This window comes from Hylaeus volcanicus, chromosome 3, assembly GCF_026283585.1.
Source record: "Hylaeus volcanicus isolate JK05 chromosome 3, UHH_iyHylVolc1.0_haploid, whole genome shotgun sequence".
NCBI classification, from domain to species: Eukaryota; Metazoa; Arthropoda; class Insecta; order Hymenoptera; family Colletidae; genus Hylaeus; species Hylaeus volcanicus.
The window spans coordinates 9,947,316-9,966,852 of record NC_071978.1 but is presented as its reverse complement, the minus strand read 5'-3'; the positions used below and the strand labels follow the sequence as shown (position 1 = coordinate 9,966,852).

At 36.1% G+C, this 19,537-nt stretch overlaps 1 protein-coding gene across 2 annotated transcripts in view; it reads left to right on the top strand.

Moving 5' to 3' along the window:
* Window positions 1-19,537, top strand: part of LOC128874440 (uncharacterized) — a 346,195-nt gene that overhangs the window by 162,779 nt on the left and 163,879 nt on the right. The window contains exons 4-5 of one of the 2 annotated variants that reach the window (XM_054119241.1): window positions 10,389-10,491; window positions 11,398-11,448. Coding sequence is in view for 1 of the 2 variants with exons in the window: in XM_054119240.1 (XP_053975215.1) it covers window positions 10,477-10,491 (15 nt within the window). In the remaining variant the exon portion in view is untranslated. The remainder of the gene's footprint in view (window positions 1-10,388; window positions 10,492-11,397; window positions 11,449-19,537) is intronic. The other variant, XM_054119240.1, reaches the window with a different exon arrangement.

The window sequence follows — 19,537 nt, the reverse complement described above, 5'->3', positions numbered from 1 at the left end:
CGAATGATTTTTAATCTTTATCGAAAGCATCAGAAAATGTCACGATCGCTTATATTTATATTAAATTATATTAACACATTAGCGATATTTTACGTTTCTAATACCGAGTACTGACGAAAATAATACAGAACACTGAAGAAAACAAAATAATTCAGCTACTTAAAGATGGACATATTTGGACCAACACCAAACAATAACGATTACTACATAAAAGACAGTCGCTAACAATCAAAGGTTGATGCGACGTTAAATATGTAAGGAAAGAAAAAAAGTTCTGAAACTGTACATCGCAAATTTGTATCGTTAATGCAAAGATAAAAATTATAAAATATGTTTTGAAATATAAATGTTGTACATATGTAGTGTATAAAATAAAAACATTTTCATAATTTTGTCATAACCAGGAACAGAAGTGACGCGAAGTCACGTTAGCGGTCGCGAATGTGTTAATATTGGAGGTGTGTAGTTTTCAGCTGGTCATTTTAAATGAAAGGAACGAACACGTTATGCTACTTGTCTTGCTTTTGTTGTCCCTCCCCAGCAGTCTCATCAGTTTCTTGCCGCGATGTGTATCAGTGTTTCGCGCGAAAGAAGATGAATCAATGTTCCCTTAATCGATCACGCTGTCAGTCCTTGTGGAAGATTTAACGAAACCTAATGGCGTTAACAATACGGGAATTTTAGAGGTACCGTTCGGATTTTCGCGTTATTTTATTATCCTTATCACTGTCAACGGCAATTAGAACCATTTATTTCGGGACGGGACGCATTCATCGCTGCAACGCCGCGCTAGAATTGACGCATTAGCTCTCCGTGAAATTTAATAATACTCGACGACGAATTTTTATCGGTACTTCGTCCACAGCTCCCTATCGCGACTGCGATGCACTGGGTGATTCAACAGGAACGTGCAATTTTCTCCTTTTTCACAGCAGATACAAATTATTCGCTTTTCTAGAAGCGGTGAAGGTTATGATTATTGTTCTCGTTTGAAATGCTTTGCTAATTATTACATTGGGGGAGAACGTTAGGTTTCAAATTAATGAGAACTATTTCGGAATTTTGTTTGATGTTATTAAATATATGATATAAAAGCCTAAATTAAACTCTCTTGTTAAATAATTTTTTACAAAGATTCAAAACTTGAATGAAAAGCTATACCTCAATTCGAGGCAATATTGATAACATTGATTATTTCCAAATAATAATAATACCAAAGTATATAAATTATCCCTTTCGTAAAAAATTTAAATAAACTTCAATAAAACAGAGAATCTCCCCAAATCGTCGCCACGTTTCTAAATCAAATTATTCTTAAGGATAATTACCATAGGAGAATAACCCTTCGTACGTTTTACAAATCCGCTCAAGCTCCATCTTGAAAACTCCTAGGTTTATTTTCTTAACCCAGGAAGGAGATAAATTAGGTGTTCTGTTCCTGGCGGGACACCTTGTATAAACGTACGAGACCCAACGGCGTGATTACACCGAAATGAAACTGCGCCACTGTCCCCGTAACGCTGAAATAACTAGGAATGGAAAGTAGTTAAATTTGATGCGACCCTTTATTCAGCCGTTGTTCAAGTCAACCCAACGATGCTCGCATAGGCGTTGGACTGGAAATAGCAAGGCAATTGATCTGACTCGAAAGGAGAAATTCGCATTTGAATATCTTCATTGGGCTATTTCGAATTTTAAGGAGATGACAGCGCGTACTATCGTTCACAAAGAATGAATAACGAATTCAGAGTAGGGTCCAACTGCACAACATATCCTTTAATTTCGCTCTTTATAATATACATACACGCTGGACAAAAATTAAAGTATAACATAGTGTTGGAATCTTTCAATTTGAACAAAATTCTTTGCATTCCATTACCATTTTACTTGGAAAAAAAATTACCATACCCATTTATATGATAAACTCTGTAAATTAAGTTATCATATTTTTGACTTCTGATGACTTGAAATTATGTATATGTTCATACACAATTTTTTAAATAATTCATGTAATTTTCTCAATTTTCCAGCAAGAATTAAAGGAAGTAATTAATCGACATCGTTTTAAATTCAGCAGTGCTGAGTAGGTTAATCTATTAGACACCAATTTCGCAAATTCATAATTCTTGTTCTAGCAAGCGAACGAGCTCCACTAATTAATGTAGATTCGTTCCTTGGGAAAATGAAGTGTTCTTAAAATACTGGGAAAGATACTTTTCGCGTAAGGATGTGGCTCTAGTAGAGTCTCTAGACACGGAGGGTGACAATTATCAGATTGAAATCTTGACCTCGTCTTCGAGGAGCAGTCTTCGCAGCCCTTCCGCGACGGGACAGATTTCACGGATCTTCGATTTAATTAATTCATTCTGGTCGGTGTTTAAAATCGCGAAAAATTGACGCTGCGAACGAACGACGTTCCACAAAACGCTGTGCAAACGGAGGAAATGTTTTATCGTGAGTAAGGAATACTTTACCATTCTCTTTGAATGTATTATAGGATCGAATGAAAACTTCCCCGTCTTAGTCAATAATTGCGATCTGGTCTCGATTATTAACAGACTTAAACATCCAGGTATTGTGCATGAGAGGATTGACGCTAATTCTGATACCTTCTTTACTCGATTAAATTAGTACAGAGTATTGCAAGAGGGTAATCGAGCCTTGGATAGAATTTAATGTCCATTGAGTTCATTAAGCAATGATCAGACATAAATCAAGAAATATTTAAATTCATCACGTCATTTACGAATTTCAACAAAGACATAACTCAAAAATTGTTATTTACTTCTTTATAAGGAAAGAAGTTCGATATATGCAACCCTATTAATGCCTGAAAGTGCAGTAACTTGGTAATTTATCACCCTTGTGTCACATTAAAATAGACCTAGTCTGTTATTCTTTTCCATGAAATATTCTAGACAATGGATAGATAGTGTTAAATCAAACATAGAATATCAAACGATAAAAGGAAAAATTCGCCTACACAGACAACTAAATAAATATATAACTGAATAAAGAAAATATTTAAGAATGAATGCAGCTACTTACTAGAAAGAACTTCTTTGGACTCACGAAAGAATGATTAAAATACATTAATGGAAGGATTATTTACAATACATTTAGCCTATCTAAATTACCTTTTCATTATTTCTTAAAAATATATAAACTTTGCACTATTAACAGCTTGGGACGTAGTCCAAGTTCGACAACATTCTGCCACGTTTAAAACGTCTGTAACGTTTGTTCGTGTGTTCTACCATCTGGCGAGGAAAAGAAACGCCGCAACGACACCTCGGTGACGAAAACGACCGCAATAATCAAGGATCAAGCGGTAATTGAGGATCATAAGCCCAATAGCAATTAGTATTCACGTACAGCTATCGTCAGCACCCGGCAATTGCCGTTCTAAAGAGCCGTTTTGTGACTCTATCTCTGACAATTGCACGACGCCAGTTGAAACTAATTCGACGAAACCATAAGAACGGACGTTTGGCTACGTCTCATGGTATTACACCGCATTGCACGCGGATCCCGACGAACAGCTGAGGAGAAACCCGAGAGTCGCCGAAGCAAAGTCAGCGCTGCCTGGAAATAGCTTTGGCAACAGCCCCGCCAACGTGCTGTCTTGGACCATAAAATGGAAGATTACTAGCATGTTGCTTTTCTACACACGCTTCTTGTCGCGCCTCGTTTCGCCTCTTACCCCTTCCGCGGCCGATATAGATCATACACTAACGATTTCTGCTGGACGTGTCGTTTAGCTCATAACGTCGGACCGCTGGTCGAATTTACGGAAGACTGTTGATACTCGCGTGGTCATTTTTACCTTTCTCGTAAGGTAAAGCCTGTCTTCCTCTTTCTTACTCTTGGTTTTTATTATGATGGGTTCGCTGAAAAAGGCTTTAGGAATTTGTTTTTTAATAACACATAATTGGTATGGATATACGAGCCGATCACTGCATAAATTGATTATCTCCACTTTTTCAAGAATCTTATATTTAAATGTCAAAGCACTCGGTATACTCATAACTTTTTATATTTATAATAACTTTCCTGAATAATAAAGATTAACACCATTGAACGACAAACATTATTATTGTACATCGCATTATTACTATTATTATTTGTACATTATTTCATCGCATTTCTCAACTTTTTGTTTTATGGAGTTAATCGATTTGTGCAATGAACGCCTCATGTCTGATAACTTTTCTGTTTTAAGTGAAACATACAGATGATTACGATTAATAAAAGAAGATGACTAGACTTCGATTTTATGCATTTATGACGTACCTATAATAATATAGAAAACATACATAAAATATGCATAATGTTATTGTTTCATTTTGCATAAGTGCGATAATTAGACTGAATCCATAGGATAAACGACACAAGAATGCCCGTAAAATTTGATCCTTGTTTGGTAATGATCAAATAGCAATTAATGTTAACAATGATTGTGTGATGGGTCTATAATTATACGTAATTAGAGATCAATGTTCGAGTTAATTAATGTAAACAGATATATTTCTTGTAACTGATCCGATAATGAGATCTAAACATTAGTGGTCAATCAACAAGTTTAAATTACCGGGCTTGATATAGTTGCATGGATGTGTATTACGTAACATAATACCAGTAATAACAAAGAGTTGATAAATCTATTGAAATCTTTTTTTTTGAAATATAATAAGCTTAATTATACATGAAAGCCATATTATTTAAGCTGCATTTATAAGGGAATTACGTAGAGGGAAGGTAATAATTATTTCCTCGTTGGAATTTTGGAACAAGAGGAATTAACAATAACTGTATAGAAATTAAATTTAATATAAGGGTATTAATATGATACGAATACCGATGCAAATAGGCAATTATGCAAAGAGGATTACGTAAAAAAACTACACGCAGTTAAACAAATTTCTTTAAAAGAAGATTAGTATAGACAGAACCATATAATTATGTTTGAAAAATGCTTTATTTATTAGTTCAGTAATCGTAAGAAGCATTTTTCCAAAAATGGGAAATGTGGAACACGTAAACGGAAGTTTAATTAAAGGAAACATTTTTTAACAAGATCACTGATCAATATATGTAGATTAAACTGGACAAATAAAGTAAAAAGCTAAAATATTTATCGAATTAAAATTTTTACAAAAATTCTTTTTCTTGCGATATTGAATCTATAATTTTGTAAAAATGAAAGTTCTCATTTCAATATTCAAACTGAAAGGAAAGGTATTGGAATTGAAATGACCAAGTTTCAGACTTTAATAGCGCATAGAAAAGCCTTGCCAGGAAAAAGTTGACGTCATTTTCTTCCACTTAGGTAAATTTTCCCTCCACTCGGGTGTTCGCGTTCCCTACTGTCTTTTTGAAATTCTCTGTCACACAAACGCGCAGAAATAACCGCGTTCTGCCGCGGGCAGATAATGCCGCTCTCAGAATTCCCGATGAGACTCGATACGGTCCACAGCTTTTCCGTGTTTCGTTTTGAATTAGAACAAGGTCTTTTTCTATGAGTCATTCTATTTCGAATCGGACGAACGCGCGTGGTGCAACTATAACTCGAATCTGGACGTAATCCAATACGGTGCATACGTTTAAAATTGTAGCAAAACCGTCAACGTGTCATATGACACTTTTTCGTCTGCCAGAATGGCCATTACCTTGGTTAACGAGGCAATAATGCAGCCGCATATGGTTACTTTCACTTAGGATTAAATTCAACTTGACGTTTATTGATCGTAGATGTCTTAGAAAGGAATGAAAGCTGCTTCGCGGTGGGCTTAAGCTGGTGTCATGCAAGTTTCATTTGTACAGGAAAAATATGCATTGTGATTTACATGTTTAACCAGAGAGCATTTATTCAGTACTACATATTTTTAATTTTGTGATATTTTGCATGAACTTTTCTAGAATAGCGAATACTTGTATAACAAATGTGTAGACGGGGTGTTAAATAATTCTGGAAATGGGAATTATTCTATACACTAATAAAAGTTATTTTACTCTATAATAGCTTAATTAATTCTGTACAATTCCAACTATAACGTGGCTACAATATGTACAAAGTTTATATTCATGCTTTCTAATTCTTTTTATACATTATACTCTCATACTGCCTTAACAAAGGTCACTATTTTTTGAAACGTCATCCTAGTCATACAAAATTTAAAATAAATTTCCTCACACATATTGTTAAATATATAAAAATTTCATATACTATTGAAAATAATTGTCTAATATTATCAAATAAATTGAGAAAGATTTTCCTAAAATTGAAAAGATTCAAGAATAAATTAACATTTTGATAACTGAATTATTGTAGTTTACCTTTCATGTTTGGACCCCCGAGTCTCGAAAGTCTCGTATCCCCCTTTGGAAAAACCATCACATTTAACGCGATTTAACGCGTCCGCGTTACACGAGGGATAAGTTCAAGTCTTCCCTCCTCTGTTAATCACGAAATACGAAGCTTCGACGAACCCCATCGCAAAATCTCTTACTGCATAGCATCATTTGTTCGTACGGAGCATTTTCCGTTGCCGGAGAATGAACCGTTTTAAGTGATTCTGTTTCATCGTGCGTTCAGGGGGCCGGAAGATTTTAATTCGTCGCTCGTCCATAGCGTAAAAACACTAGAATTTCGTCGAGTATCACGATTTCGGTGCTGTACATCTAATAGAACGTACCGTACATATGTACAGACGAGTAGCAGTGGACTTCCGCTGTTCACTCACGAAACTACTAATTCTGCATTTCCCCTTTCTCCTTTTTTTTTCATTCCTTTTTTTTGTTCCGCGCCGGTAATTAACTCAAAAATGCTAACACTGTGGAATACGGGAACGTAACAGCGAACGTGGAGCCTTCTTTATTTTTTTGTTCACTTTTTCGTTCCTTCTTCGCTTGCGCGACGCGGACGCAGCTCGCATAAAATTCCAGGTCGCTCGGGAAAGACCGATGTTATGTTAATGCAACGCACATTAATTGAATAGTTTGTTTAATTGTTGTGCGCAGCGGAGAAATGACGCAAAAGAGGCTACTCGGAAGAGAAGGCAATTATCGGTGGGTTTGAAATATTAATTCTATCGTTTGTAACGAGGAGCGCTAAAAACATGGGGCCGTTGAAAAATCCTTAGAGCGAATTTATGATTAATGTTATGTTTTGCGTTCTTTTGCTGTAAAAAATGCTTTTTAATTTCCTATTGCATACTTTTATCCTAATTCATATTATTATTATTGAAATATGTTTATGTACTTTATTACTATTTAAATTATCACACAACATCATGTTAGTTCCATGAGTGTAATTGATTGAAGTTCCAATCGAATGTATCATTTATTTATTTCATCAGGCGACTTATGAAGAAATTTAACACATTTAATAAATTTCAACTTCAGCAGTCACAATATTCACCTGAGCGTTATGAAAAATACGCCTGAATGCACGTTAAAGACGAATGTTTGATTCATTAATTATGCAATTGAGATGAATTTAATTAGTTACCTGTTGCGTAATTATTATCTGAGATTTATTCCTCGATTACAATATTTTTGCTAATGAGGCTCGGCAAAGAACACTCATCTGACTGTGAAGATTAATAAAGATCAATGTAAATCAAATTTCTTTCCTCTTCAGGAATAATTGTATTGTAAATTTTACATTTTGAATTAGAAATTCTAATGAATTATGATTCATCAAGATTGTAAATTTTATTTTTTCAGATATAGAAATAAAACTACATAAACTATATCAGATTGGAAGCCATTCGGCAAAACTCCAAAACGATTAATTTCATTGAATATGCTTTTTCAGTTTTTAAAGTTCTTGTAGTTGATGCTTGCATTCGATATTTATTATTGAATCAGTGGTCGTCAGTAGATTAATTGTGGCTGGTAACGGATCTGGCACTAATCGTGTATAACGAGTATCTGATAGGTCGAAAGTTTGGCATATCAATCTGTCTTAACCACGTGTTCAACGAACGACTCTGCTAGACTAATGAGTTATCTCCATTTCGAGCAGCGTAACGGGAGTATTGCCATAATTAGTATTGTAATTTACTAATTTCGAAATAATAAGAAATAGCGATCAGAGTATCAGGAGTGTAATAGGTTTACATTTTAGCAGTTGGACAATTTAATAGTATATAATTAGTTATCACGTTACTCTTTCTGCAAATGCAACGATATACATGCGACCGTAGTATTTATTTAAAATTGCACGTATATTCCTTCCCACATAAATTCTCCACGTCGTACCGCGTATTTAACGAATGGGATTAACCTCTAACCAAATCTATACTTTATGAGACATTTAACATTTTTCAGTGACGTATATTGCACACTGTTTACGTAATTGACAAATTCGAAATGGCTTGCGAAGTATTGATTTTTCGAATGGCTTGCAATATACGTTCTACACGTAGAATAACATGGAGTATTGATTTCTCTGAATAGAAATATATGGCTCAATCTAAAGAAAATAGTACGGTTCGATTTACCAAGTATATTGTCGCACTTGTGGCAAGATCTACTTTGTAGAGTGTTAGATATTATTGAACAGTTCTTTCTTTTGTAATACTTTGCGTATTTTCTACAATCTACTAATTTCTTCTTATTTCTAGTTTTGATTATAATTTCAGCTTAACCTTTATCATAAAAATAGAGAAATGATACACTTTTTGATTCCTTCTTTATTCTTACTCTTATGTTTTTTAATTTTCTAGGTACTTTCTCTGAAATCTTTTTACATTTAATTTCCATACGTATGTGCTATGGATTATACTTTTTAATACTTTTTACTACTTTTTATACATAATATATTTTAAAACATATGTATTAAATATAATGAATATTTCGTTTTGCATGGGTGCATATAACTTTTAGTTATGTTTAGCATATATTTCTCAAATCCGCAAAGATAATTATAATTTCACGCTATTAATAATCTCGAAGTAAAACAATACTGTTTAAATATAAATAAAAACATTAGACAGGCTATCACTTTATTCCACGTTATAAATTTCATCGAGGAAAGTGTGGGAGCGTCGCGGTCAGGAATCGCGGAGTTACGATGCTCGGGCATAAAGGGGATTTTGTAAAATCCATGACACGGACACGTGGTCTCGTTATCTCGTACCCCAGGCGCGTCAACACGAAATTAGGGACAGAATCACGGAACAAAAGAACGATCCCTAAGGGCCTCGGAAAAGAGACGAAGATCCGGGTTACATTGGTGCACGCGACTCGAGACCACGTTTTCGCACGACAAGTTGCTGCCGGAATCCAATAGACGGTGGGCGCGCTTTACTTCTCTCGTTCTTTCTTGGTCGAAACTTCGTTAACCTTGCCAGAGACTGCATCGGCAACAGGCGGTTTCGCTACTTCGTTAGGCCGCGCGGATGAATGCGCTGGATAATTAAAAGCACGCCGGTACGCGGACCTAATGCGAATCTTAATTACTATTGTACGTACTCGCGCTAAAAAGGCTAAGCCTTCCGGTTCAGTCGCCGTGGCGTTCCAACGCCTCCGAAGGATATTTATATAACCCAATTTTCCGAAGCCGTTCTCCGCGCAGCTTCAGATGACTCTTTTCCCTCTGTTGTCCTAAGATACAGTGGATGAAAAAAAGTACGGGATTGTTACTTTTCTTAACTCTTTCCACTCTAGCCGGTTTTGTATTGTGACTTTTTGCCAATATTTAGCTGTTTATGGGTTACCGTTTATGAAAATTAATGCACGGTCGTAATTCAAATTTTATTTATATTTTTTAGTATTTTTAATGTTGTTGTAGAAATCAACTATTGAATTTCACATTTTCTACTTTGTCATAGCGTGATATTTATGGAAGTCTACCATATGGGTCCTGGGTTAGTTAAGACAAGTATCGAAATACGTATCAAATAACTTCCACTGTTAATAGACGTCCCAACATATTAGATGAGCTGAACGTAGTAAGCTTAATTTGTTGTAACATTAGGTTACTTTTCATTTTTTTCGCCATATGGAGTTCAGATTTGAAATCAGCGCACTCGAAAACCCCTATATACCAAGTTTCATGAAAATCGTTCAAAAGGAACAATGTTTAAAAAATAAATAATAAACATTAAATAACAAGTGTTTTAGAATATCTAACAGTCATGATAAACATTTATTAAATAGGAGAAATTCTGCCCTTCAATTTGCGTTTTGTTAGAATCAAATCGGACGATTCTATGCCGAGATATGACACTTCAAAGTTTCTTATTTTGTATTAATATACTACTCTAAAGCAGAAAGGTCTTTAAAGAAAACTGTGTGTGCGTAAATCAATTTTTTAACCGCTATATTTGCCCAGCAAACAGCCAGATGGTTTCCCATTAACCCGTGCAAAAATGTTTCAGGTGAAGCTCGCGACGCTTTGCGCTTGGCAATTCTGAGCTGCCTGGCTACCGAGTCAACTGGACTGACTTTTAGATCTGGAGAGTATACATGGTAAAAGTTCTGGTGAGTTTGCATGTTTTACTGAATTTTCGTTGCTACATACTGCATTTTATATTTTGTTTTAAAAAGAGAAAAATTATTTTTATTGTTTCTTAAACATCCATGATAGATTCTGATAATAATTGACGGAGATGCTTAGAGTTATGTTTTAGTTCTTTTACTTTTAGTTAAATTATGAACATAATTGAAATTGTTTGTTATGTTGAAATGTCTTTCTTCACTTTCTTAATAAAGTTAAAATGTCTTAGATAAGGCATTTAATTCTTCGTACATGAATCATTCGTATATCATTTACCCTATTATAAAGTAACAACCAAATTTTTTTAATTGAACGAAGAAAAGCAAATACGGTGCAAAGAAAATGCTAAAACTTCGTTTTTCTCAGATATTCGAAAGTGTTAGTTAAGACAATTAATCTAAGGAGGGCAGTTTACTGTGTATACAGGGTGGTAAGATGATATGCGTGACCTACTTCAGGGATGAATACAGCACCTGAGGGAAAGTTTTGCATAAGGCAGTGGTTCTTAACTTAGGCTTCGTAAGAAGATTTCAGGGGTTTGCGAACTTGCGTAGAAATACGTCGAATATTGATTTTCGTTCTCTATATCATATCTAAAACAATCAATTTTGCTTTTTTAAGGCTGTCAAATTCCGATTGGTATCATATTAGAAAATAATAAAGTTTTCAATTCAGTGTTTCGAATTTCCCTCGAATTTGTCAATGGTAATAGTTTTAAAAAACAACGTAAGATTTAAATGTTTCTATTTATTCTTTTGAAAGAAACAAAATTTGCGTACACCAAGCAATTATAATTCGTTTGTAACTCTTTTAGCAATTATATTTACTTCAAATATATAATTAAATTTTTTACATTTTATCTGACATCTTCATATATTTTTGTTTTTCAGAGTACTCGCTTACGAGTAATTGTATAACTTGAACCTTCACTTATGTTACAAGTAAGTCTTTATTTAATTTCACCCCTTCTTAATTTTTCTACCACTTACGTTTAGCAGAATCCATTTAATATTATTTGCTTGTTAATATGTTTGAACCCTCTGCTCCCAACTTATGTCTACATGATTCGTGTAGAACAATCAGGCTAAATTTAATGCATTTGTAGTTTAAAACATAAAAATATACGAACTAAAGAAAGGTTAGGTGTATGTAAACTTTATATTCTCTTATAATTACATAGATATGTAGCAGTGATCGTAGAAGTTACACCATAAAAGAAATGTACATATTGAGAATCTGAAAGTAATACAGATAATATCTAATAGTTTATTACATATATTAATATAACGTATATCCTTATAATACATTATCGATACACTTATTAATTATTACATATTTATAACGTATACAAAATAATTTCTTTAAAACGAAATAAAGAGATTCTTACTCAACTACGTTATCGTGGTCCAAAACAAAACTCATATTATCTAAACCGAGTTAGAAGCATACATTAGACGAACACGTCCATTATAGTCTCATTTATTATATTTAACGTACGAATTTCACTGTTTCGCCGCGAGAAGATTATACACGAATTCGCAAGAACGAGCTTCCTTCGGATGGAAATTTCTTTTTTTTCGCGCGCCAGCTGAGTTGGCCGCGGTCGAAACGTTCACCGCGGAAACGTTGATGCAGTTTGGTGCTCGTGGAACACCTGGCCGTGCACACTGTCCCGCTTAATGTCGCGGTGCATCGTGTACCACGCGCGCCCATTGTTAAATTCGTTTAAGAATTCCGCGTATCGCGAATTTTGCAACGCATCCGCGTCGAGTGGCGGTGTAACAGCAGGCAAACGAGCCGCTCCACCTTCTGGAAAATTACGCGTATGAAACTTTGGCCGAGACCCGAATAAAAGATGCCCCGTAGTAAAAAAAAAAAAAGAATAAAATTAAATTTGAGAGAGTAGTTGCATAAACGTCTCGACACAATTTGAACACTTATCTAACGATTTCTTTTATTTTAGAAGGTTTTTTCATAAACATAGTGGCTATAGTAAATGATCCACTTCTTAATGATACAGGTTGGCGAATATTTTCATACACAGCAAATGTGAGACTGCGCGAATTGTTTCTGCGCAATACATAATTAAAAACGAATATAACTTTTTATATGCTTCTGAATCGCAAAAGAATACAAAATTAACAAATAAAGGGCCCTTGGGATCCCTTCAACGTAGATGTCTAAAGCTTCATTAGTTCCATGGTAGATTCATCCCAGCTTGATGTTCTTCTAAAGAGGGCCACACACCGGGTGGTTCAAACGTCAACATGTCCTCTTTTTATGTTTGATCCAATATCAAAACACATTATTCACTTTCCCTCCTCTTCCGCGCCCTGTCCATTGTACCTAGAGGCGATTGTCGACTGATAATTTCTTTGATCGCCTCCCTGTCGCGTCGCTTATGTCAGAGAATGGCCTGACGCCGGTGACATGCGCGAATTGTCCGCGATTATAGTCTCTCGGAATTGGCCAGGGAAACAATTCGCCGCGCGTCGTTCGAGAACGGGCGAACACCACGGGGCAGAAATATTAAAACCGAATAAATATTAAACGGGACGAGCGTCGCTATCCGGAATCGTATGAATATTCATTAGCTTATCGGCGAAGATAAAAATCGGACAGGAGGAAAATGAAAAATTACCACGCATAAATATGTATATCCCGTTGTTAATCGTTTCTGATGAAAAAGGAGGCCTCGGGAGATGGTGGGTCGCGCGAATTGTAATTCGCGATCCACGCCCTTGGTTCTTGCGGAATTTTTATTGAGCTTCTAAATCAACGTCGCTGTCAGATTTCCGCGAGAACCTGGAATTCCAAATCGCTCGCAGGAAAATTTTAATTAATTCCAGATTACTTTGATCAGTCCCTCGGGAGGGGTGGCGTGTTGGGTGATCGAGACTGTAATAGAATCGACGGTTGTTCGCCGTTTTTAGCGGGTGTATTGCAGGTTCTGCGAATTTTCGCCTGGATATGTAAATTTCATTCGCAAGGTATCCACGAGTCTTGGGTCAGATGTGATATACGGAATGGACCGTTCGAAACAGGGTTTTGAATCGAGAAATGGATGAAACGTAGACGAAATAAAGGGTGGAATAATTCGAAATTACGAAATTGAAAGAGAATTTACAACAAAAAACTATTAGAACGACGATATATGCCAAATAATTTTCATATAATGTTAAAATTAAATCAAGTTTGAGATGCAAAAAAAAAATTTACAAAATACTAAGACGTTTACATAATGAAAATTGATAATTCTCTGATCGTTCTTTATAAAACATTGATATGTTTGCTATATTTACTTACTATTTTTTCAGTGTTCGTTATTAGCATTTGAATTATCGGCTATTAGTTAATTTAACCTTCCATTTCTTTACTCTTTAATCTTACAGACAAAAACAAAGCGTCTCGAATCTTGCGATTCGTCATTAGTCGACAAGAAACCCAGAACTACTTGTTCTGTGGTTAATGTGTTAAGTTTAAATTGGATTAGGTTTGGAATCTTAAATGTTTCCACTACCCGAAGAAATTTCGGAAAACTTCATTTCACGAGCAGTTCGGTTTTAGTTCGATTAAAGTCATTTGTTTGACAAATCCATCAAATTCATTCTTCAGAGATTAGTTTAATACTACAGAAATGACAATGGTCAGCACTGACATAAATAATATTATTATATTTAAACGTGCACAGTTCAATTTAATTTCAGTCCTCCGTCGTAAATATTTTAGTCTAAACTTAGAACAATTTAATACATGTAATATTACATATAAAATTATAATTTTTTAAAGTGAGAGTCACAAGTCATGATAACTAGTTGCTTAAAAGTACAAACATTTCAAATGTTGATTATGAGAAGATATTGCTAATTAAAAAGTAAACAAATTTTTAATATTCTTTATCTTCGCGAATACAGTCGAAACGTAATGGAAAATATGATATTCAAGAAAATCATCGTCCAGAAGGGAAACCATCGCTCTCCTTCTTCATTTACGTTATATTCAACCTTAAATAGCGTCGTTTCTAGAAGACGCGAACGCTAAAGGTACTGAAAAGTTGATAATCGGCCACGAATTGAATGTTCGTCAGTGGAGACGAAATTTTCTCCTGGCTCTCGAAAAATGTAGCGTTCCAGGCGTGAATCGAGTTATCGTTAGTCCGAAGTAATGGCTATTCGTCAGGTAGTGGAATTGCTTCTCGAAATGGAGTGCTCGGTTATAACGTGCTATATCGACAGTGCCTAGGTGCTATTTGAAAGTCAAATACTTGCGTGGAAGACGGCGGGACAGGATAGGGGACGGGCGAAGGGCTTCAGGAGAGGGTGAAAAGGAGGAAGAACACTCACGAGATCACAAGACATTTCATAGCATCGTGATATCTACCGCTCCTACGTAAACCGCAGACTTCATCCGATTAACGGCAGCTTCTATAATGCGAGCATCTTGCCAAATTGCCTATGGTTCAGTTAATTAAATTCAAATCGACCCCTAGCACGACGTATTCCTCGTGAATTTTTCGAATTGCTGAAATGGAACGTTGTAGAGTTTTAGCATCGAGGGATTGTGCGTGTCTGATGAGGAGTCGATGAATTGAATTTATAGCTTCCATTTGTGTCCTTGGGTTGGTAGATGTTCCTTCGTATTTTACTAGATTTTAGTGGACGTTTTTGTTATATTAATTAACAGCATGCATTGGTTTTTACACTGAATAGAAAGACTATAAATATTTATTTGTATTGTTCTATGAAACAACTTTGTGCTGACAGAAATAGAGTAAGTGCACCTTTAAAATAGACCTTTTATTATATTAATTAAATGGGTGCATTGGTATCCGTGCTGGAAAATACGACTAAAGAAACACATTTTATTTTATCGTTGATTTTAAGAAACTTAAACAAGAAAAAGGAATTAAGGTTTCCACTTTGGTCACTTTCCTCCTATTTCTGCTTGGTTCCGAATCCTAATTGCAATTTTTAATCATTCCCAATCCACCGGACCTCGTTTTCTACGCGATTGGTCCCCTCTACGGGTTCTAGGTGTCGGTTGCAACAGCAGCTGTCAGAAACTTCTATTATTCACCCCTGCCACCGATCCGAAAAACACCGAACTAATTCCGTGAATCAATTCGCGCTAATAGCGGCGAACAGCGGAAAACAGCGCAGAGGAGAAATTCGTATAATCGATTCGATGGCGGGGAGTCTGGCACTTCGCGTCGTCACTTTGTTTCCAGGTGGACGGCTCATGATGAAGGGTGCTCAGGTGGAAACACAACCAGTCCGCCGGCGACCCTCGAACTCCCACTTGAGCGGCGAACGTGATTCGATTTACCGCATTCCGATTGAAAACTTTTTTCTCCCGGTACGTCCAGATTCGCAAGCTCACGAGCATCCGGTGACAACTCTCGACACGAGTAATTTCCGTTTGATTAAGGAACCAGCCAGGGGGGGGGGTGGGGGAATATAGAAGAACCGGGTCGCGGCACGACGCACGGAATTCAATATTCGCGGTGGACTTGGCACGCGTGGATCGAACAGCGAAAAAATTCGCGCAGAAGTTCCCCCTTCTCACCTCCTCCGCCACCGCTCTCTTACTCTAATTAAATTAAATCTGAATTCCGACGAACTTCGCGTCGACTAACTGTTCGGAACAGATTCATCGACGAAAGGAAAGAAAGAGACCGAACGTCATCGGAACATTCTTCTGTTGTTCCGATGATCCACGGTTTCCCCAGGCTATGAATAACGAAGTCGAATGTTCCAAAGTGGTCGGTATTCTTTTATTTTGGGAATGGCTGGGACTCGGTGGTGATTGTAAATCTTGCGACTGCGAGAGGGTAGGTTGAAGGCGCGGATAGAGAGAAATGTAGTCGACGCTTAACCTTTTGAAATTCTAAGAGGCGTGTCACTCGAATAGGTAATGACAAAATGAAACTTTTTCATGTTTACAATTTATCTAAAGATTTCGTCTGTTTGGTATGGAGCTTCTGACTTCGATTCGTTACTGAATTTGGATTTTGACACTTCAAAGTAATATATAACTGTATTCTATGTTACCCTTGCTGTTTAATATAACTCGCCACGGTGTAGCTAGATATCTTAAATTATTCGTATCTCCTTTTAGAAACTTGTGATCCAATTCAGACGCTGGTTTATTCAAGAAACCTTCTCTGCCATCCACTTCTTCTTTCTCGCTCCCTATTTGTCTTATTTTAAAATCTGTGTGGCATTGATTCTCAAGCCATTTTTTCTTGATATATTTCCTTTACTGTTCGCGTATTCATCATCTTTATATAAAGTGATATTGTCACTGGAAATGGATAGCGATTGCTCGATTGACAGCTCTAAAAGTGGAACTAGCGAATGGATGAGTAATGAAATCCTCCCCCAGATTTATCACATATCAACTGGGGAGAACAATCAAAAGTTTATTTCATATCGAACTGCAGTCTTTCTGTGTTTGGTATAAATAAATTAGCTCTGTTTAGCATTCTATTCAACACGTTGACAAAAAACAAAATAGAATAAACAAGAAATAGAATTTTATGATAAGGTTGTACTGTTGAACTATGTATTCCGTGTATTTAAATTTCCCATATGTGTCGCAGTTATTAACATGAAAGACAAGAATATTTTTTTCTTGTCACGGTTGCAAAATTCTGCCGAAACGTTTTTCCTATTTGCTTTGCGTTAAAACAGTCTGCGAAACGAATCGTAATCCCAAAAGATTCGCGTGAATCGTGTCTGTAAAATATTTCAATTTCACGACGACGGTGATGGAAAAGTTGAATAATTTTCTAGATTGTATCGGGAACGGTGCACGCGTAGAAGAGCTCGTCAACGATGAATAATGATAATCACTAGTTATCGGCGGATTTCATAGATAAATTGGCCCTGATGGACAGCTGTTGCCTCGTAATTGTATTTCCCTGCAGCCTGCAGCCGTTCCAGTGGTGAGAATTTCTCGCGTATACGCACATACGTAATGCCATAATATCTCATCAGAAATTTTCATGGAGGCTCGTTGCACGCATAAATTTTTATAGATATTTATATTACAATCTTTTTTACACGTACTTCGGTGTATTTTTGATGACGTTCCCTTTAAACGTGTTAAGGCAACATTAAACCAAAATTCAGTTAATATTTAATTATGGCGTTTTAAGTATCACGTAGGCTCATAAAATGATATATTCGCCACATTTTCTATGCTTAGTTTTCTATACTACACTTTTTATACTCTCTGTATCAAGTAGTAAGCAACACAAGATTTTTCTTACTAAAAACCAAATGTCTAGTTGGTAAATACCTAGTTAATTGTTCCCATTATATAGTCACTTAGATATAGCTTTTCTACTTCTTCAACACTTCTACTCACTTTAAGCAGACCTTATATTTTTCCAAAAATAGTACAATTTATTTCAGTAAGTCAAGTTTGATAGAGTTTAGGATTGTTTAAGGACCTCAAATGACCACAGAAACAAAAGTCAGTAGAATTAATCCTAGATTTAAAACTGGTCAAAACAATGTGATCTGGATTCATCGTGCTGCTTTCCCTGGTCTTCGATAGCTGTAGTTCACAGAGTACTTTGAGAATCAGCGAGATAAATTACAGATATCGGAGCGATCGAAGTTTCATCACAGGTTACAATACAGTGATCTTCGAGACGAATGTCCCAGGTTTGTTCGACGTGGACACTTTACAAAGGATTAGAGATCTCGCACGACGACGCAAACTCTGTATTTCCGAGTACGTGCGTCATATTTTACTCGTGTTTCATACGCGACGCTGTGAAAACTCCTTTGTGAGTTCTCGCGATGAACGAAGAATTCACGTAAAGCGGTAGGTGGATTGTTAAAAACTTGTTTCGCTACACGCTTGTGTTTGAATGAATTTCCATGTCTACGGTATGCCACGGGGTATAATTAATTAGATTCAGTACAGCTTTGAAAGAATAAACTATGGTAGTACAATTTCGGATTCGCAGTTAAGTAGCATATATGAAAATAGAAGAAACATTTTGTTTCGCCTAATAGGGAAACGAGAAACATTTTAAAATTAACGAACCTCACAAATTATGTTTACACAATAAAATCATTATTTATGACCTGAGTGGTTACTTTTAGTAGATACATTCTTGTCATATTGCCATTGGGCTTTCGCAAAACATTTAAAAAATGGTGAAACCTCTAACAATAATTACCTTAAAGTTTTAATAAATTTATATCCGCTACTTTTGTAGAAAATGCGATCGAGAAGTTTTTCTTTGACATAGACCACAACGTCCTCTTCGAAAACGGGATCATCCCACGAAAGATCCTCGACGATTTCCTTGCATGTACTTTGCATTATCGTTTTCGGTCAATCTTATCCTAGTCAGATAGAAGTAAAAGGCAGGAAATGTTTATTTGCTGATAGAGTCGCGCAAGCTGAAGCTCGGATAATTTATATCTGTCCCAGATTCTTTCTTTCTACCTCGAATCCCGCTGGATACACGATTCTTGCCGAGTTTTAATGCCATGGTTCCAGATATCGTTGTTGTCTTCCAAGGACTCGGCATTATAACGGAACAACAGACGCGTTAATTAGACCGTTTTTATGGGGGAACACCGTTAATTATGTAACGAAACACCGTGTCGCACACTTTTCCACTGCTGCACGAAATGCTGCGTAATTAAAGATGTACGAACGGATCTGACGCACGTTGCAACACAGCGAAATTTTTAACGAGATTATTATGGCGGATTTTGTTCATCCGGGGAATGTTTACGGGCGCAGAGTTATTCCGCTTACGTTACTCGATTGTCCACCTGTGAAACAAAGGAAAGTTTCCCTTTAGAATTTTGTGAAACGCGTCGAGAGGGCTGTTGTGATACCAACTCTTCGAAAGGCTTTTACAGTGTTTTCTTATTTTTTAAATACGTTTCGTGGATGTCGAGACCTAAATGTTGCCTGAATTGGGTCGAGTTCGACATTTTATGAAATTTTAATATCTCTAACAAATAAATCGGATACATTTTGATCGATTATCGACCT